Here is a 21,832-nt window from a genome sequence, read left to right on the forward strand (position 1 = left end):
TTTCCTATTTAAATTCTAGTATTTAACCTATGTATCCATTTAGAAATCACAAAGCAGCAACAGCAGGTATTCCAGAGCACCAGATGATCAAAGTGAAGTTTCCCAACATGCAACAGCTTACAAAGGCAAAGAGACATGTTTACCTTACAGCCAAAAAGCATTATCCCAGTACTTCGCATCACAATCATAAGACATTAAAAACAGAAACTCTTTATGTGAAAAATGGGGGCATTCAATTCCACAATGCTTTGAAGTCAGTGATACGTCACATATACACAGCTAAGTGATTAAAATCCAGCTCCCAAAATAGGCATCGTGAGAAAAAACACAAAACAGAAGGAATGAGTGAAAAAGGCAAGAAAAGCTGCAAGGAGAGTTGGTAGCAATTGTATTCTTTTCTTCAGCAGGGAAAGGATTCCTCTTAGGTCACTATGTGTCCCTGCTTGTAAAAATACATATATGCAGATACCACTCATCTTAGTTATAGTCCCTGACTATTGCTTGGAAAGAACCAAAGGGATTTTTTAGAAATCCGTTACCGTGAAGTAAGCCCTAAACTAAATTTCTTTTCATTTTTCCTTGGGAAAACATGTAGCTGTTCCTTGTGTAATACAACACAGAAGACAACGCACGGAGCACGCTCGATGGGACAGCAGTGCTGTCAGCTGCCGTTCTGTCAAAGCACTTGGCCAGTCAATAGGGCAGGAGTTCTGTAACTAGAGAGGTTTGCTTTACTTTCGAAGGGAGAATTCCACAGTGTAAGTGCAGCCCATGGGCCCATTCTCCCTCCCTTTCCACTGCAGGACTACGGAATAGGACCAGCTGGTCTCAGTCAAGCAAAGTGAACATTTTCAATAAAGCAGCAGCATTCCTCCACTGTTCATAGCTCTTACCTCTAAAAGAAAGCAATGAAATCAACGTTTCAAAATATTTTTAACTTTTATAATGCTATCAGGGGAGTTGGTATTGCCCAAGCTATACAAATTTGAGAGGAACCAGTACTGCAAATGCTACAAAAGCTAGAAAATTAATAGCAAATTGCAGGCTTAGTTTCCCATACGAAAAACTGCAGGCCTTGAAACGTACTCAACTTGTCATTTGAGTAGCAGGCTATCACCCAGTCCTGTGACAGGAGAGGACAGTGGGACTGGTTCCAGTGGGCTCACTTTTTGTGTGCCAGGACGCATCACTGACTCCAAACTGCTTTGCTCCCATTGCCACATAAACCTCATTCAAAGTAACCAAAAGGGCCGGTTAGAGGTATGCATTGTTAGTCTAGCATAAAAAAAGCCAGTGGGTAGGGAGAAGCTGAGTTAAGAAAAACCCTTCATCATAGATCTCCGATTATTAGTTTATTTTACCATCTTCAGGGAACCAGTGCTTTGCCAGCCTAAGATCGCTACATTTCTTAGTAAAAAGCATTGTGGCAAATTACCATGTCCTAGCCTCCTTGCACTCCGATTGCTAACGGCGTAAGCTACAGAAAAACCGTTCTGCTTGTCCCAAGCAGCAGTGTTTTAGCCTGCGGGGGGGTGGGGGCGGGGGGGTGTATATGCACAACTTCATGGAGTTGACAGCATTAAGGGAGCTTTGTCCACAAGCCACTTAGACTTGGGGACAAACGTTTCGCCAATGTGACTGCAATGCCATTTAGATAAACGTGGGTCAGAGATGCTGAAATAGGCCCTTCGGTAGTCTTTGAATGGAGCACAGATTGGCTGTAAAAAGTAGAACTACTTCAATTCGGTTTCAGTATGAAAGGGAACAGGCAATTAGAACAAGCAGTCCTTCCACAAACCAGGCAAAGCATAGGCAAAAAAGCTACTCCAACCAAAAAAGAACCACAAGGTTATGGCATAAAAGTGTTGTTGTTGTCATGGTTTAAGAGCTTTAATCTCTTTGAATTTCTCCTTGGACTGCCACATTTGGACTGCCACAACAGTTTCTGTATCATTTCTAATTTGTTAATTATTGGGCTATACGTACCGTAAGCTGGCGCAGCTGTACTATACCCATACGGTGCTCCATAGCCTGCAATATAAACAGATAAGGGATGTGTTTCATTTCCTACAGTATCTGAAGACAATCAGCGTTTGCACACCAACACACAGGGAGGGACCCTTTCTGGTACATGAAGCAGGACCACAGAAAAACCAAACTCACACGAATACATATAAATCTTGCTGAAAACACTAAAATCCTTCTACATGGCGGCTTGAAGAACAAACTACCCAATGACTTTCTTAAGCCTCAGCATCAAAGAGTTAAATTCCATATTTCATTTCCTTAGCATTTTCTTTCAGCTGAAGCCCTCAAGTCTGTACTGTCAGAGCATGGAGCTGGCATAATCCAGTCAGACATCCCGTATTTGCTTATGTTCGTCCTAAATTACAAATACAGTCTAATGCAGAGAACAGTCATTTTCCTCAGCTTCCATTATAAAGAGGGGAATGCCAGATGCCTGTGGCAGATACCACATCACCATCAGTAAAGCTCCTGTGAATTCTGCTTTCTCTGCCATTTCTAACAGACAAAAGAAAGTTTCACAAAGGACATCTGAACACCGAGAGGCAAACAGAGAACAGTATCTTTTTTCTCCCCAAAGAGCTAAGCATGACTCTGGAGTGAGACAAAAAGCAACAACGGTAACACCAGTCTTGGTTACTACATCTCAGTAGTTCATGAAGTCTTTACAGTTTTTTTTCTGGTGGGATCACTTGTGTCCATCACAAAAAGCAAGCGATTTCTCAGAAGAATAGGGGATGAAGAGAAATAATCTGTGAAGGCCAAGGCCAGTAAAAGCTTAACAACTACAACGACTGGGAAATTAAACTTATTTCTGGAGTAATTCCATGCTGGCAAGAAGCATGCCCCTGGCAGGTTGAAGTGTCTCATAAATGACTCCTCAGGCAGACAAGACAGTTCCAAAAACAATGTTAACAGCCATTAAAAATGAATTACTGGTTTTTAATATTTGTAATTACATGAAAATACAGGGACAATGAAGACGACATGCTGTCGATTGTGCCAGAAAGCAACTCTACCAAACACCAGGGCTCTGCTATTAGCATGTGTGAATGGCTGAAGGGTATAATTAGAGCTCATACTGTTATCTGAAAACCTGAACATGAGGAATATAAATTTTAATTTTTGGAAGCTATTGGATTTGCTTTGACTAAGAAATCCACAGCATCTCATTCTTACAAATTTGTGGTTCTAATTCCAAGTAAAAATAATGTCTAGGTTCCCTTCACATGTCACCTGCAAGCCTCAGACATGTTGTAGAGAGTCACAAAGAACAATGCACTTTGAAAAGTAAGGGGAAGGAGAAAGTGAACATTTCGTTAAATGTGTCTGTCATTTTAAAAACCAAACAACGCAACAAAAAACCCTACACTATTTTGTTCCAGCCAGTAGCAGCTGAGCACTTCAGCTCTTCAAGCTGGAAGAGTTTTGCTTCTGATGGTTGCAAATCTGCCCTAAGGAATCAGCAATGAGACATCCTGACTAGTAACTCACCTGCTCTGTACGGTAAGCACCAAGGATAAATATGAACCAGAAGGCCCTTGGATTTCAAAAGATGTTTCTACTAATCAGAACAGTTCATCATTCAGTGATGAATTAACATCAGCCAGAGTATGAACAGAAATGCTTTTATTTTTGTTTTTTTTTGGCCACCACTAATAGATGCTGTGCTCACATGTGCAATTCGTATAGAAAGTTTCTGGGAGCACAGTGACTCCCGAGCCTGCCAACATAATCTCCACAAGGGTTTCTTGGGAAAGCCACTCCTAATGCTGAAGGGCACATGATCCAGGAGGCTCTTGGATAGGAAGAGAGTTTTGGGAATTGTGCCATGGCAGTGAACTATGAAGACGACATACAATAAAATAATAAAGCCAGGAGAGCCATTATGCCCATAACTGTGTGCTCTGCGCACGCCGAGGTAAAGGACAGGTACTGCCAGTTTTTCAGCTCTTGGATTTATTTAAAGCCCCATGAATTCTCCCTTCTGCATCATCTCAGATGATTAAATCTGAAGAAATCACTTGCATAGGTGACTGACACACATGGAAAAGAACACCCCAGCAGACAAAAATTAAACTATGAGCAATTAGTGTCTAGCCTTACCTGGTGTTATGTATCCAGTAGCAGCAGCTGCCCCAACAAATGCCCCTCGTGTTAAAGCACCTCGTCCTCTGCCTCGGACAGCCTGGACTGCTGCAGAAACAGCTGTATTGACAACCCCTTTAGTCTGCCCAGAGTAATAAAAAATAGCAGTTCAGAAAGTGAAAGCGTTGCTGGAAATACAAGGCCATCTGCATTAAATCACTGCCTTTTAAAAATCTCCTTAAACATGCTTGATGCAGTCTTGTTAAAGGCAGAACACAGACTGGAGAAGTACCGTCCTAAAGAATCTGACTGACAGAAACCAGGCGAGTCTCTTGCCGGGTCACTGACTGCAGCGCACACCGAGTCCAGGAGCACGTTCACTTCACTCAGACCTGGCAGTCGGCATGGTCAGACTGCGTTTTTTACCTCAGTTTTGGTCGCATGGGCATGGATGAACACTGGTGGCTTCTGACCCTTTCTCTGCTGTGCCTTGCTGCTATCTTTCCCAGCTCTCCTCGAGCTACAACATTGTTTTTGCTTCGCTCCTACCATTCTGAACCCATGTAACTTCAGCAGGGCCAGGATTTCACCCCAAAGACAAGTAACCACCTCATGACAACACCGGACTGCTCTAACCTAACTTTACCAGAATGCCACCTTCTTTTTCCCGTTGTCACCATCTACAAGTGAAAAAACAGCAAGGAGTTACAGAAGCTGGTGCTGCTCCATGCATCAGAGCACAGCTTTGCTGTACCAATTACCCTCTGAAAACAATAAAATAATGCAAATCCAGGTATTTCAGGGACAAGTTGGCAGTTATTGCCGTCACTGACCTACTGAAAAAAGAACACATGAACAACGAAAAAGAAAAATCAGAATTTAGGAAGTGCCTGAACCAGAGGTCAGTTTCATATCTTAACTGCACGTGGAACACCATCCTATGAGGTAGTGTTTTTCTCATTTACTGGACTTTCAACACAGTAATGGAAACTGAAGTACTCGTAACCAAAGGTCTTAGTGAAATGGAGAGGACAAAAATAAGAGCTGACTGTTATCTTTTGTAAGTGTATGTTATGATACATTCTGCTCCAGCGTGAAATGACAAGAAAATCCTAATTCTAACGTATTTGCCCAGGAGAGACACAAATTATAATCCTCAGGACTTAGTTCAGACTGTAGTCCTCTGGAGGAATAACACTGTTGATTAGTTTCTGCTCTGTTCAACGTTAATCTTAATAGATTTGAGAGATCATTGTGGCTGTTAAACCTAATGGACAAAGCCGAGCTTTTTATTATACTAGTCTTCCTCACCAAACAAAATGGCTCATCTGAAAAGCTGAAAAGATGCAAAAAAGGAGCAAAGGTCTCAGCTTACTCCAGAATCTAGAGTTAATGCCTTTACCTGGCTATAAATGACTTATCTCCTAAGTCTACGCATCTTACATGATGAAGCAGCACACTACGGCTCTGGCCTGAAAACACAAGAGACTTCCACATTGTCACTGGTTGAACCACTGACTTTACTGTATCTCCTCCAGCTAACTGGCACCTCTTTCTCTGTGCCTCCTTTTCTACTGTATTTCCCACAATATGGTCCCAACTATCAGATTATATTGTTATAATACAATAATTATTGTAGAAGAATAAAAATAGAAACCTCACGTGTGCATAAAACAAGAGACTGAAATCACTTGCTTCCTGCAGAAGTTCCTGTATCATAGAACAACCCAGGGCTGTGAGAACGGAGTGGTCCAAAAAGCAAATAACAATTCTTACCTGAGGAAGAATCTTCTTTTTCTTGTTGTTTGCTGCATTAGGCCCAGAGAACAGTTTTTCAAGTGCTGCTAATGCAGCGCTTGCTTTTGCTACTTTCTTATTTGGGCCTGCACCTCTGAACTTCTGCCCATCTACTTCTACCTGGAAATTGAGACATGAATTTATGCCTAGTATTTAGCGTTGGGAATACCATGCTGCACCCACTCATCATGATGCGCCCTCCATAAAGAACTTCAGTAGTAAAAAAAAAAAAAATCCTCAGTGTTTTATGTGACAAATTTCTATTGCTTGCAGATTATGAAGCTGATAAAGAATACCTAAGTGATCCTGTGAACCGTTATATTGCAGATATTACTGCAGGAATCTGGAAACTACAAGTGCAATTCAAAGAGGACCAGTATATCTATTTGATACTGAATTTAGCCAATGTGCTCGAGCTTCTCAACACATGAATGACGCTGCTAGGAAACAGGGGGTTTTAGGAATCGTTTGAGGCTCCCCACATCTTTATCAATGTCTTATATACCAACATCTTTGCCTACACTATACATACACTGTTTAACTGGGATGCTACCTCATATCACTTTAGAGCCCAGTGCTACTTCAGAGACAGCACAAGTAGATGAAGAAATCAAACCAGTTTACCCTCTGCTACAGTCTTTCCAAATACCCCGGTAAGCTGGCAATAGGAGATTCAAATCAGGCCACTGACACGGGGTTGCCAAGTGTGTTTGCAAAATTTGCACATCAGATATTTTTGTCAAGCTGTGGATCTTCTACTTCCCTCCTCCTCCTCATGTCAAGACATGATGTAGTTTGGGGCTGTCAGAATCCAGTTTTAATTCTCATTGTATTTTCCTAAAGCATAAAAGACATTCCTTTCCCCAGTCTAATCATCACCGAAGCAGTAAGAGATACAAAAACCTGAAAATACCACCACCTCAGATGTGCACTGCAAAAAGCAAAATACAAAAAATCTGAACTGTAGCAGCAAGCAACTCCAAAGACTGAAGCACCGTTAATAAAACCACCTACCAATTCTGTAACTCTGGTTCACTCACCTCCATCACAAAGCGCTTGTCATGGCTTCCACCTGTCTCAGAGATGAGCTCATACTTCAGACCTCTTCTTTTTTCATTGAGCTCCATCACCGGGTTTTTGCCACTCGCTGTGAGTATAGGGCCCTGAGTTCTTACCTAGAGAGACATTATGGTGTTGCGTTAGAGCCTTTCTCTTCCAAAGGCAGGCAAACATCTACAGCATTGTGGCTTACAGTGCCACGTGGCCAGCCACTTGGAGAATGCCAGCATTATCAGTGTGTCAAGCCTCTGCAATAGCGCGTGCTTCCCAACACGCAGGCCTCGGCAGGCTTCCCAGGAACAGACCTGTATCAAAGATAACGCTGCCTTGGCTTCAGGGGAACACGCTGCGCTAGAACAGCCGATGGGAAGTCTCTTCTCTGAAGAACGGCGGGGGACAAACGACACTGTAAGAGAAGTCACACCCTCTGTTTCTGTTGGAGAGAGCTACTTTGCTCCTGGCCTGGTCTGGTGTCTACACAAACTGAACGTTACACCAGCTGCACTTGGAATTTCAACCCTGAGGGTATCCAAAGCTGAAGCCATGGTGTCAAGTTCTCTGAAATCGAAGGCTTTACCACTGGAAGGAGAAATTAGCCTTCCCAACCTTGCACACATCTCTGCTGCTCGATCTAATTACGTCCTGGCACCACTGAGCTCTGACTGAAGAAGTCTCATATCCCGGGTCACATGTTTCAGCAGAAATACCTGTAACTGTTTGGAAAGCAAGGAAGGTAAAGCTGAGATCTCAGTGCACCAGCGTCAGCCTGCATTAGAGTGCACTCAGCTACAAATACAAATGACTACTCACTAACGAAGAAAAAGATGATGGAGGGATCAAAACAATGTTTTCCAAAGCAACTTCTTATTTTGGATAAAGATCAGGAGTCCTAGTACCAGGACCGGCCCTTTGAAAGTAAAGTGTCTCAAAAGAGTAAACGTGGAAACCCAAAGTCATGCAGTTTGGGAAATATCTTGGTCATCTTAAAATATTACCCACTTTTGTGATAAAATACAATAAATTTTAAAGGAAAATTAACAGGTCAGTTTGCTGAGTATAAAATACCCCCATTTCCTTTCCCTGGAAATACATATGTGAATCGAGTTGTCCGTGATTACACACTCGGAAATTAAGTCTGGAAATTAAGTGGCTTCCAACTGAAGAAATTCATGTTTTAACATCATGACAAGTATTCAAAGAACAGAACAATTACTTATATTTACAGCACAAGCCCCCCGTACTCCTGCGAAAAAAGCATTATAATGAAAAAGAAAGCAGGAATCTACAATGGTTTATCAGTACAGCCCCCAGAGAGCTTGCCACAGGGCTACCAGGCAGACAAACAAATACACAAAGTAAAGCTTAACTCAGTCTTTACGCAGGATGCTTCTCTAAAATCCCTCGTGGCAATTACGAACACTGGTCAAGGAAATCAGGAAGAGAAGAGTGAAGGGGATGACATCTAAGCATGAGTTTAAAATCTCCTGGTTTCTCAACGGTGAAAAGAAACAAATACCAGAAATACTTTAAGAAAATATCCAATCAGTGTACTACAGACCCGTCATAGCTTGATTCCTGGGAACATTCAGCCGAAGTTACTAAAGTTACTGGAATTTTGTCCTTTGAGGAATACTCTATTTCCCACAACTTCAGTGAGAAAACAAGCACAGCATGCTCCTTATAGCACCTGACTTCAGCTACAAGTGCCAAAGTTAAAGTATACTGGAGCATTTTCAACGCAGCATTTTCTAGTCCATTCAATATGCATAGAGGTATAAAGTTTTAAATTTCTTAACATCTAACGAATTTTTATATTTTCATCGGTCTTCCTGTGTATCAGTTTAAAATATTGTCTTAAGTCTACCTTTTTGACAAACCCACTATTACAAAACGGAAATCGTGAAATTTGCATTACTAGAGCCCAGAGGCACCAAACAAGATGGAGGTGTCCCAATCGTAGGACCAGACATAAGCTCCCTAGAAGAGCGACACCTGTCTCAAAGGGTTTATGGTCTCAGGAGGACAAGATGGCTACCCCACCTTAAACTTGAGGAGAGGAGGCACAAGGATCAGTTATTTGTCCAGTGACACAAAGACTATTGCAGATCTGAGACTGGAAACTATCTCTTAATTCCCATCCACCACCCTAACTAAAATGCCATTCTCTTCTTGGAGAAGAGGGGGAAAAAAAACAAACAAACAAAACCAAAAAACCCCAAAACCCACAAAAAATCAAAACCAACATCTCTCCATCACTGGTACTTTTGAATGCAATACTCACCTCTAGGGTAGCGGAGGTGTCAGCTGTGGAATTTCCAGTATTATTGCTTGAGATTGAAGACATTGTTTCATTTTTACCTTCAGTATCTGATTTTTCATCAGAACTCATACACTCCACATCTGCATCGAAACCAGTTGGATACCCCATTGCTTGTAAAACCTACAACAAAGCCACATGAAATGAACTGTAACATAGGTAGCAGTATAGAAACAAACACAAACACAACACAAAAGAAGAATGTCCACCATACACTTAATAAAGGCAGATTGCTTAGAAATACGTTTTCTCCTGTGTTGACATGGAGAAAAACACAGTAGCAATGGGGAAAATAGTTCCAGGCTTCCAAAAGTGGAATCAACACAAAGAGAATTTTAGTCTCAAAGATAGCAATTCCTCATGAGCATCATTCATCAACTCGAGAATTCCTTGTAAAATAATAGATTAAAATTCGGAAGTGCATCCACTGCATGACACTGCTTAACAGTATGATAAGGGGATTGTTTTGCACACCATTTTCCCTCTCTTCTCTGTGTATATGGACAGATCAAGAGATTGACTGTAGGGCAAACAAGACAAACAGTCTTATGAGAATTAAAGCATTGTACTTCTACAAACGGTACTTCTAGAGCTTCCTAGGAAACCGCAGGCGACAGCTGGTAGGTACCCAAGTAGTACACAAAACGTGTCCCTGAAGCTGAAGGACTGGTATCACCTCCCTTGCTTGCATTTTTCAGGAACACCAGAGGGTAGATGCTTCCAAAGCAGGTGTACAGGGAGCAAATTCCTGAACTGAGACGTGAGGTGAAGGAATGCCCAGCTAGCAGAGTAACGAGCTGTCGCGGTACGCCTACCTCTTAGTGAACCACGTCACAACCTCCAGGCTTCCTCCATGCTGCTTACAACCAGCAGCTGTATAGCATATGAAATTTTACTGATTAAGGTACTATTCATCATTTCCTTCAAAAACACCCTCCTCCAGGCAAGGCCAGCCTCTCCTTTAACCAGCCACCTAACCTAGTTGTACGGAGGTACCGGACACAGGCCCAAAAGAATCTGAAAAGAACCTGAAGCTCCACTGAAAATTTAGTCCCAAGAACAAAGTTGCAAAAATCACTATGTTCCAACACTGAATTGAGAACTGCATGGGTAACTCCAGGCTCGGCTCCCATACAATCGTGGTACATTTGGTTGCATTTTCAGGGCTTCTAAATTTTAAAAGGCCAGATCTAGCAACTGAAATGGTCACATTATTCCCTCTTATAAATCTGGGAAGGCATGGCCCGGATCTGCTAGGAAAAAAAAAAGAAAGGGGAAAAAAAAAGCTAGTCTCTACCACACCACCCATTTCCTCTTGGCTTGAATCACGGATGTTTTGAAGCGTAGCCCAGGATTTGTGTATGTGTAAATTTTGAGAAAACAGAGCTGGGTAGGCAACAGAACAGATCTGGCTGACGCAGAGAGGTTCAAGGGCAGAGAAGTCACAGCTTTTCAGAGCAAGTTTTGGGTTTTTTGGTTGGGGTTTTTTTTTGTTGTTTTTTTTTGTTTGTTTGTTTTGGTTTGGTTTTGGTTTTCTTTTTTTTTTTTTTTTTTAAAAAAAACAACTGCAGGAAGGGAGGCAAAATAAAAGAATGAGACAGAAGGTCTGGAAGGACACACATGCAGAGAGCTACTTTTCCTGGAGGAACAACACATTCCTTCAGATACTTCTGGACACTTTGAGCTTGAAAGCATATGGGACAATGGGATTTTCAAAACTGAAATCAAAGGAAAGCAGAAAGTTGCCAGATGAGGCTTCTAAAAAGGAAATTCTTGTTCAAAATAAAATGAAGCACAGAATGACAGCTGGGCTTGTTCTTATCGTAAGTGCAGTTCTACTAAAAGAGGTTCTCTTTCACATGAATTGTCTGTAGGAAACTTTTGTTTCTTCCCAGAAAGCCAGCAGGCTCGCTCTGCTAGCGGTCTGAACTGTCCTCATGCAGCACAACAAGGATGTTCATGTTGGGCATTCCAGTCTACCACTGCTTGACAGATCTAAGCTCTGTCGTGTAGAGCACCTACAAGGAGCAACAGGAGGTTGACTAGTACCTGAATGATACTAGTCTCTTACTGAAAAATTAACTGGAGACCAATCATTTACGTACATTGTTTATCCTGGCGCGCAAAGGTTCTCTTCAGACACTGAAGACAGGAAACAGCTCTGTGTTACCAGGAGCTCACAACCCAGGAACGCACGCAGAGAAGGAAGGGGCGAAAGAGGGAGCCACCAACATGCCGTTTTCAAACCAATAGGAGGAAGGAGTAGAACAGAACAAAACTGAACCCCTCCAGTCCAGAACTTAACCACCACGTTCAATCCATTGTCAAACGTGCTGACCTGCAGAGCCCTGGGAAGTTCTCCCTCCCCTCCCTCATGCTCTTTGAGCCATGCCCAGCTGTGTTTAGAGTACATAGGTAGTAGCTCAGCTTCATCCAGTTTTTTTTAATTTTGAGGTTGCGTATTACTAGTTCTAACCACATTTCATAGTCTATGTTCCAAGATCTGGGGTAAGCAGATTACTTCAGGCTGCCTTACCTTCACTGCCACATGGAGCTTGGCTGTTTTCTTAGAAGGTCCTGATGCTTCATATGTCGTACCATCAACATCTACAGACATTGTGAAGACTGGGGCATGGACTGGACCAGACTGTGACAGCAGCTTATACTGAAGCCCTGGCCTGATTTGGTTCAGCCTCATCAGAGCATTCATGAGATCTATTGCTTTACTATCTAGTACTAGTACAAGATAGTAGAAAGGGGGAGGGGAAAGGGAAAATGAACAAAACAAGATGAACAGAGAAATGAAACAGTTTGCATTTCAGTGCCTTCTGTCTGTATAAAGGAGCAAAACAACCCCTCAGCCTCTCAGAGGTTAAGGATAGCCATAACACTTAAGTCTTTAATAAGCCGTTCTACTTTTGGGTAACAACTATAATTACCTATTTTTTTATATTGTTAACACAATCCTTTTGCAGCTAGCTTTATTCTTCCTGGCTGCTATAAAAGGAGTAACAAGTTTTATAGCTAGTGAGGAACCAGATCCAGAACTGGCACCGAAGTAGCACAATGAAAATAGCCCCCAGAACTGACTGGATCCCAGCAATGCTGAGAGACTTCTAGTCTGTGCATATATGCAGTGCCGATATTTTGTAGATTAAGCATTTTATTTTTGTTGTGGGAGGTCTTGAGAGACCAACAACTAGCTCAAGAAGGGGAAGGATGCAGAAAGGCAAATCTTCACACAGCAAAGTCACTGCAGTATTTGGGGGGGGGGGGAACAACCAACCAAAAAGAAAAAACCACCACAGTACAGGGACATTATCAATAAAATACCTCAGGCTGCTTGGGCAACTTAAATTTTACTGTAACTTGATGGGAAATCCCATTTAAAAATGCAAATCATTCAGTTAGTAAAACATGTCAGGGGAAATTCAGATGCACAGTTAAGAGATATGTTTGACATTCCGAATGTGGGGTGATAGTGACAACATTTTTTGTTCCAAAGACTTTTTCACGTTATTCCACACCAACACAGAGAAGCTTTTAAACCAGCTCCCACTATACGATGGATCTTTGAAAACAGAATGGAGAAGTGTTGCACTTACTTTTCCTCAGATTACGCTTCATCTTTTTATTTGGATCTTTATCATCCCCGACACTATCTTCAAACGGTCTCTTAAGAGCAGATGAGCCTGTACCTAGGGTATAAATTTCCTTGTAATATGGATATGCTATTAGAAAAACAAAATTCCACAGCAGGAGTCTGATTAGTCCCATACTGTTCCTTGCACGTTTATAATGAAAAGAACTCAACCATCAGTCAAAGCTCTCTTATTGCTACACATAAGCCAGTATTAGCTTATTGCTCACTGAACCAGGCCATGTAAAATGTCTGTTTCCAATATCATGTGTGATATAAGTAGTGTAATTCTGCAGTGTTGGTTTTTTACAGTTAGTCTAAGGCAAGAACTCTAATAGTATTGTTTTTCAAAAAATATACATGGAAATTTATTTTTATTAGATGTATATCGTTTTCTAGGAAGAATTCTTGAGTAATTCTTATTATGGACACTCGTTATATGCCGTTTGACCAGTCTACAGTCTCTCCTTCCACAGCATAAGAATCATAAATACTACTTTTACTCTTCAGACCCCAAAGGACTTTGCTTAAAGAAAATCATCGGCTATATTCTAGCTGTACTGCTGCTCCTCTGTTGGTACTTCTAGAGAATAGAACTTCCAGATTTTCTCCTAACAATGAAATATTTAAAAAACAAAGAAACAAACCCACACATTTAACACAAAGAAAAGCCTTTACCTTGCATTCACAGTGTATAATTCAGGAATTTCACCCATTCTAAATTAACCCCTAGTTTACTGCCCAATTAGTGATTTTTGGAGCAAACAATACCTACCTTCTTTGTCAGTTACTGACCAGGAATATTTCTGAAATGACTTATTTGATGGGAGGGGATCCATTTCCAAAACCTTATAGATCTGACCAAAGGCTGATAATCTGAGGGCATGCTATAATGTGACAGTAGAAACGTAAGTTACATCACAGCATCTAAGTTTCTAAATAAGTTTGTAGACACAAAACCACTTCTGCTATGAGAAGACAGCTTCTACAGCTATCTTCTACGATAGCTATAGAAAATGCTAATGTCTAAACATTTAAAACTCATTAATTTCTGTAATACAAAGTGCAGTGCACATTGACAGGGAGCCTACTCAAGGTCTCTGTGCCATAAGCACTTGAGGTGGGATGCAAGTAGTGCACAGACATTAGACTGCCTTTTGCAAGGATTAGATTTCATACACATTTAACTCTTGCACTCGTGAACTATCATTTAGTCTCTCCAGGGTAGCGCACCTGAAGAAGTGTCAGGACTGCCATTAAAATAAGCTACCCTGGCAGAGAATAAATTGTATTAATGAGCTGAAATCTTCACTGCTATAATATCTAGCTCATCAGATGTATGAGTTTTCTACCTGAGCACTGTGCGTAATGGCTTCTTTTTGCTGAACTGTCATATAAGACAAAGCGTCTGTTGGCTCCCGTTCACAGGGGTCATGCAGACCAGGGCCTCCTAGGAGGGAAAGAAGCAAAGCAGATCATTGAGAGTAAACAAGAAGCAGTATGAAAATGGGGACTGATGGATATTCAACAGCTAGTCTCACTCTTCACCAGAGTGGGAAGCTCGCCTTCTCCAGTAAGGGATTCAAACATCATACAAAGCAAGCTACCCCCAAGATTCTACTCCCTTGCAGCAACAGCCACAGAACTTATTAGGGTTAAATTGCACATGTGTAATAGCGTGAACTAAAAGCAGTAGGTTTAAAAAAAAAAAAAACCAAACAAATAATTTAGATAGATATGTAGATTTCGGTAAATCTATAGAAAACAGATAGTCATTAAGGTCTACTTATTTGTTTTCAACCCCTTAATGAGATAGGGGTTAATTTATAAAGAAACCTAACATTCCCCATTAACTTCTACTGCATTGGAAGTACTCATTCAAACTCATGCAACTTCCTTTTTTTTTTTTCCTCTTTTAATTTTAAACGAGGAACCATTCATTTAGCTCCACTGCAGATTAGGAGTTCAAGGCACGCATTTTTCATCTAATCATACAGCAACAGCAAAACGTTAAGGCTGTCTGATCCTGAATTTAATTTGGCCCCTTACCGGGAAGCAGAATTCCAGACGCCAAACACTCCATCACTCGTCGCAATGCTTCCCCGGCGCCCAAAGGTCTATTACAAGTACCTATAGATTTTTCACATATAAGCTCGAGTGGCTAGAAGACATTAAATTACGATTAGTATGGACACAAGGGTAACTGTAACTGCAGTTAAATATGGAGGGGTAGAGGGGAAGAACATTCACATCAGCTGACTTCATTTTTAATCCACTACGGGTCTAACTGACAGAGGCGTCCATCCCAGAGGACAGTTCATGGCACGTGTATTTGTTCCCTGCTCTGAGTCATCTTCTGAGGAAACCAACTGCTCTCCATTAACTGCCCAGCAAGTCTAAAAGGAGGAGCCTTCTAACGCCAAGTCACATGAATATTCTCCTCCTCTCAAAGGGTTATCGGTTCTACATGAGAGGAAACACTGCCTCCACTGACCTAAAGTGTTCCTCTCTGGATTTGCAGAGCTTTTGTCCCTCCCCAAACCTGCTAACGTGAAATGATATCCTCTGGTAGGAACAGCACTGTCATGGTAGCAGGATATTTTTAAAAAGCTAAACTTGGAGGCAACAAGTGGGATTCTATTGCAAATCCTTGAGGATGTGCAAGGCCCACAACATTACGTCTCTTTCCATGGTATCTGTACATCTTACCAACTGAACAAATAGTCGTGTTCTCTTTCCTTCCTACAAGCACTTTTCTACACAGGTAACAGTTAGTGGGGAGTAAAAGGAAGGGGGGTTTAAGGAGGCGTTTCATACAATGCACCGTCTTCTCCAATCCAGACACTGCTACAATTCTCAGGAGATCCGAGACCTGACCTTGATGGCCTTCAACTCTTTCTGTACTTACCCATCCTTTCAGTGGTGCCCATGTGGGGACTCTGTTGCACAAATCCCGCAGAATACGAAGGACAATTACACATGATTTTAGTCCATTTGCCCTGGCCTAAAACAAACAAAATGATTCCAATATACCTGCAAAAGCCTGGCCTTCAATTTTGCTTTTCTTTTTAAATGCACAGAGTCCTGGGATAGATTTTTTAATTATTATTACTTAATACTTAATCTGCTTCATGCAAAATAAAAACAGTTATATAAAAGTAAAATACTTCAATTTAGAGACACATATAAAAAAGGAAGCAAAATGTCAAGATTGCTTTTGTAGCCTCATGACAACTCTAGACCAGTTGGCTGTCTACCTGTCACATTTGCCCTCGCACAGTACAGCACTGAATTCGGAATTCTAGACCTTTGCTCTATTAGGGACTAGTCAGAAATTAAAGAGGCATTAAAATTAAAACTGTCTCAAATTAAACCTCGTAAGGCTACAATAACAACAAGGTAAGAACAAATAGCCAACCTGAAACCATTTGGCGTGCCGCAGAGACGCCAAGGCCTCCAGGCATTTCTGCCTGTCCAATAAGTCCGGAGGATCTTTCATCGCAACATTATCTACTGGTAAAAATGGGATAAAAAGAGACAGATACAATTTGACCAAGGGGTTTCTGTCACAATACAAAAAGAGCGGCAGCATCTCAATGAGATAATAAGACTCCCAGAATTTAAGTGCACTATGTTATTTAATTTAAACAAGCCATTTAAGGTAGTAAATGTGCACGTGTGCAACAGAAGCAAAGGCATTCACTCCTTGTAAAATAATAGTAATAATAAAGATGGCCACTGCTACAGACAATCTGGGATCTTATTAAAAATGTAGAACACATTTCAAGGCAGAAAATAGCTATATAGCACTTTTTTGTGTGTGTGCTGTATTGGGCTTTTTTTTCCTCTTCTTTCCCTTCTTTGTGACTTTTGTCACAAAGAATTGTGGCAGACAATTTCAAAGAGACAAGCTTCTTTTGACAAGAAGAAGATATTCTTGAAGGGGTATAAAAAAAAATTGTAATAGGTAGAAAGTGAAATTGTGTCCATGCAATTGTTGAGAATTCCACAGGAAAACATTGAATATATTTGAAATATTATTGCATGAACAGTACCAGCCAATATAATTCAATGAAAGAAATATACAAGAAATGCTAGTAAGAAATTTTACAGTTTGATTAGTCTTTCATATAACCAGAACATATGAAAGAAGTGAGTAAGCTTGGTAACTTCTGGATTATTAACATATTAGAGAGGTAGTCCCCTCTTGTAAAAACCTTCTCTTCCCAACAGCAACTGAAATCAACAGAGGAAATTCAAAGAAGGATTTGAGAGACAAGACACTGATATCCTCTGTGCAGGTTTACACTTTGTTCCTTTTTTTTTTTCTCCCCCCCCCCCCCTCTCTTTTTTTATCCAGCATGCAACAAACTGCTTTTAGCAGTCACATCTGATTCTATATTGAGGGACATTATGCATCAGTCCTTTCTTCCCTAATTTTTTTTTTTTTTTTTTTTAAATCCTATGGAGTTATTAGCATCCAGATTTGCTGGAAACCCTGTACAAGTGTCAGATTTTGCATATCTGTAAAATCAAGTTAAAAAGATTTTAGTTTTTAGCTGACATGAGAAGATATTGGAAGAACTAAATGAATCCATGGCTCAACTAAAACCTTGAATATGTTATTTTTCTATGAATATACAATTATTCTTTATTTCAAATAAATAATTTGGAAATATACTCTTTTCATTATTCATAATGGTCAATTCTCCAGGTCTTGCGAGACCTATGCAGGTCTGAATGAAATACAATATCCATTCCAAATTGAAGACTATGCTAGATAAGCAAAATCCAGCAAGATGTTTAAAATATGAGGACAATTTAGGAGAAAAAAGTACCATCAGTTTATAGTAGAATTTATTAATAACATCTCAAAGTACATTTTCATGGGTTACTTTGGATAGTATTGGTTGCATGTGCAATTGCATTTTTAATGCTAAAGTTGCTTCACCTCCTATGCCATTCAATGGGAAGGTTACTCTGGTAAAAGCACATTATGTTATGATGGATAAAAGAGCCCAAAGCCAAAAAAAAAAAACCAAACCAAAAAAACAGTGTAAAACTGAACAGAACCAGGTATCTTGTCTGGCAGTTCATAGTTGCAGTTCACACCTGCTGGCTCTGCTGCCAGCAGAAGACTTAAGTGCTATAAGCTTATTTTCTAACCCCAATGAACTTCACAGCAGATATTTGCATTGTTTCTTATTGCCCTCATCAACAGTATTACAATATTGGGATTAATCACTCCTCTTGCCTGTTTTCCAAATAAAAGCTGCAAAGTCTCAGAGTATTGGATTTCTATGAGCACAAAAGATCACTTTGGAACACAAGATTTGCTACTAAATTTCCTTTGCAGTTTTGTTATTTTCAGGAGTAATGTTTTGTGGCACACAATTACTAAATGTACGCCTATGTAGTTCTGTAAGAAAACTTTATTGTGGACAATATAAACATCTGCTTAAAGCTCATGTATTGTATAAAACAACTACTGTCAATGAATGATCAGAATCTTATTTTAAAACGTTAGAAATGGCAAAGGTGACTGATTGCAAAATCATTAATTTTTTGCAATGAACTGGATCTTTAAATGCCTAGGGACTTTTGTTTAGTATTCAAGGCTTTGCTGAAGTGCGTTACAGCCATTGACAAAGTAAATTAATTTTTCCTTTAAACTACAAAACAAACAGAATACGTGTCATCTGTCATTCAGGCGAATAAAAACCTTGTAAGATTTAATTTGTTTCAACAAATTAGAATCATACCTTTTCCTACAGGATTAAGGCTATTTCCAAAGGTCTAAATTACAAATATCTTGGAGAATTTTGCCAATTGCAAATTCAGTACTAGTGTCCCGAGAACCTTTCACAGATGTTGCAGTCAGCCAACTTTTGGGTGCAAGATTCTATTAAACAGAAAGATGAAGAGAACGGGCAGTGAAGAGGGCGAGTGGCTTGCAGCAGGCTCCCTTTCGACACCCTCAGGAGAATGGCATGTTTCTTCATGCTCTGCCAGTCAGGAAAGTGAGACCCAATCAAAATTTTCAAGTGTGATTGCAAAGCTTTACTTTTTTTCTTGTGGTTTTAACAAGGGCAATGATACAAGGAGTTTAATCAACAGTTAATAGTAAAGCCCTGACGTTAGCTCACACTATGCAACACAGAACCAATCCTTCAGTACTTCTCTCCCCACTTGCTGTATGTATTCTCTCTGCACAGTAGCTGCCAACTTCATTCATTTGCAGCCAGCCATACGAGGAGCGTTGTCTTCTCCGTAGAGGCCAGGTAAGTCTGTGGCTCACTGCCCCTTCAAAGGCACTTGGCACCTTTGGAGCATCGCTGGCTGCGCCTGCCCAGCACGGGCAGCAGCAGAGGCAGACTGTTTATGCAGTAGTTGCTCAAGGAGCAAGGTTGATTTCAGCCCCACTTTGGTAAATGAACTTGTTTATTATTACATAAGCTTATTGTTACTGTACACTCAGTAACAACAACTGATTTGCAAGCTAATAGGTTCTGGTCTGGAAAGCCCAATTTATATTTGATGCTATGACTAAAAATTCAGTTTCTTAAGAAGTTTAAAATTTAAGCTAATGCAAAATGCAGGAACTTTAGATGCTTGACTTCTCAACTCGACATGAGAAAGCAGAGCTTTATGGATAGCCATTTGTGAGAAACACTGAAATGCGCACACACACTGGTCCAATATTTATTTTTGCTAACAAGCAGCAAAAACAAATAGGACAAACACCACATCTTAAACATGAACACTTTTCCAAAGAGGTGGGGACTGAAGAGAAATCCAGGAATGTTTTTCGATACATTCTGACATCAGGGCATGAAGGCACACACAGCATTCCTACAGAACAAATGGGAGCACTGATAACGAGGTCCGTTGCGCCTAACCTTGCCAGTTTGGTTAGAGGACAGATTAGTGCTAATCACACCGAACGCCGAAACCTTGGTCAGTTTCGCCCAGCCTCTGCTCCCCGGGAGCGGCTCCGGGGCCAGCGGCTCCAGGGCAAACCAGCGGCAGCGCCTGGAACCCACTGGCCTATCTTACATGTAAGATGAAAGGCAAGTTGACAAGCATTTTGAGCTCCTTCATTCAAAGGAGTGTACGGAATAAAGTCAAAACAGTTTTTAAAACTGCATGGAAAGTATATTTACATTTGGTTGGCATTATTCAGGAGTATTGAAAAAATATGGCAGTACTTTCTTTGGGGATCAAGGCATTTTCAGTGGACGGTTTCTCTGAGTATTTTCCCTTGATATTGGATATGAAACTTCTTTGGTTTGAATCTAAGTGAAAGTGACCTAAATATGGTTGGAAATATTATGGAAAAAAGTATCCCTCCCGCCTTTCAATTTACTTAGTGACATCTGCATAATATTTCACATACCTTTGAAAAGGAATATGATAAATGTCTCTGTTCACTTGTGACGAATCAGTGTCAAAGAACTTGGGCTTTAAAAACAAGATCCATTACCCTATTAACTATCCTCACCAGCTGTTCAGAAATGATAGCGTAACACCACTCAGAGAGGTAGTAAAACCATTTTAAATTTTAAAAAAATTAGTACAGAAATTTGAAAATATTTTAAGATACTGAAAACAAGATAGAACACCTACATTTTAAATATAGGAAAGCATAAAAATTCAAATCCTCATTCAGTTTGAGATGAACTCAAAGAGTTTACTGCCACAACAGCGTCATTTTTTGCAAGAAAATACTTGGACAGAAGCCTTTGTGCAAAACTGTATCCCCTTGTGAGAATCTTACAAATCCTTTCCCATTAAAATTTGTTCTGCACTTTGTGCTCTTTCTCACAAACACCTATCAGCTGCAACAACTACAGGGCTGAGCTCAGCATCTTAGGGGAAATTGAAAAACAACTGAAGTAATATGCAATTTATTTTTAATGGTCTTGCAAAAGAGCATGGTTACTAATTTGAGAATAAACAGCCATTGCAATTAGGAAATCTTTGCCATTCATCTGTTTTGTAAGATTTTTCTGCATCCAACTGCTGCCAAAGTGTTACATTTCATTTGAAAAGGGATCCTTCCTGCCATCGCCTCAAACAAAAATGAAGAGAAACTGACCAACATTTCTCATTGTGTCGGTATTTCATGTGGGAGAAGGGAGAAAGCAAAGGACTTGTGGCAAGTCTAGAAATGGGAAAAGAGCGACAGGGAGTTCCCTAGCCCACGTGGGCCCAGCTGCCTCAGTTGTCATGACAGAGAGTGGCCAGTTGGTCAAAGGTCTGACATCATCCAGTGGCAAAGTTTCTAGGGATAGGTTTGGGAAGCGGAAGCAGAAATTACTGACAAGATTCTAAAAATAAAACAAGTATGGCTACATTTGCTCTTCTCTATTTCTCTTGGTTTGTTTCCAACCTCATCGGTACTACCAGTCCGCCTTCCTTTAACAAGGGGCATGTAACTATATTGGACGTCAGGCAGTTAGGGAGAAGGAACAGAAAGAAACTAAGTTACAGTTTTCTATATCTATTTTGCCCTAAGGACATGAGGTACAATGTTCAATTCAGAAGCAAGAGTGCTGTATCATAGCACTGTAACTTCAACTGTATCCCAGTTAGGAAATTCTTAAAGCTAGAAACATACACATATGTATCATTTATTAATAAAAATTGAGGGCCAGGACGACATACGTGCGAGCTTTGCAGGAGAGGTTTTTTTAATGTAAAAAGAGAAACAATTTTATGAATTTTTCGAGATACTACGAACCAATCCCACTTGACTGACTTAATTTGAAAACAAGACTGTGCAGCGCTGGGGTGCTCAAGAATTAACTAGCAAGTCTGAAAGAAAGAACTGAGATCTAATTGTATGTCAAAGTTAACACTGTAGCAATATTGCTTGCACATGAAAACTATACATATTTACACGA

At 40.4% G+C, this 21,832-nt stretch overlaps 1 protein-coding gene across 12 annotated transcripts in view; it reads right to left on the minus strand.

The window, feature by feature from the left end:
- Positions 1-21,832, minus strand: part of STRBP (spermatid perinuclear RNA binding protein) — a 79,636-nt gene that overhangs the window by 22,614 nt on the left and 35,190 nt on the right. For 5 of the 12 annotated variants that reach the window (XM_075170842.1, XM_075170851.1, XM_075170850.1 and 2 more), the window contains exons 8-19: positions 16,345-16,439; positions 15,835-15,930; positions 14,976-15,087; positions 14,279-14,376; positions 13,702-13,813; positions 12,892-13,017; positions 11,823-12,022; positions 9,251-9,409; positions 6,951-7,085; positions 5,890-6,030; positions 4,132-4,255; positions 1,987-2,031 (exon numbers count right to left, since the gene is read on the minus strand). In XM_075170842.1, coding sequence (XP_075026943.1) covers positions 1,987-2,031; positions 4,132-4,255; positions 5,890-6,030; positions 6,951-7,085; positions 9,251-9,409; positions 11,823-12,022; positions 12,892-13,017; positions 13,702-13,813; positions 14,279-14,376; positions 14,976-15,087; positions 15,835-15,930; positions 16,345-16,439 — 1,443 coding nt within the window. The remainder of the gene's footprint in view (positions 1-1,986; positions 2,032-4,131; positions 4,256-5,889; positions 6,031-6,950; positions 7,086-9,250; positions 9,410-11,822; positions 12,023-12,891; positions 13,018-13,701; positions 13,814-14,278; positions 14,377-14,975; positions 15,088-15,834; positions 15,931-16,344; positions 16,440-21,832) is intronic. The other 7 variants (XM_075170852.1, XM_075170854.1, XM_075170847.1 and 4 more) reach the window with 2 other exon arrangements.

This window comes from Calonectris borealis, chromosome 21, assembly GCF_964195595.1.
Source record: "Calonectris borealis chromosome 21, bCalBor7.hap1.2, whole genome shotgun sequence".
Taxonomy (NCBI): Eukaryota; Metazoa; Chordata; class Aves; order Procellariiformes; family Procellariidae; genus Calonectris; species Calonectris borealis.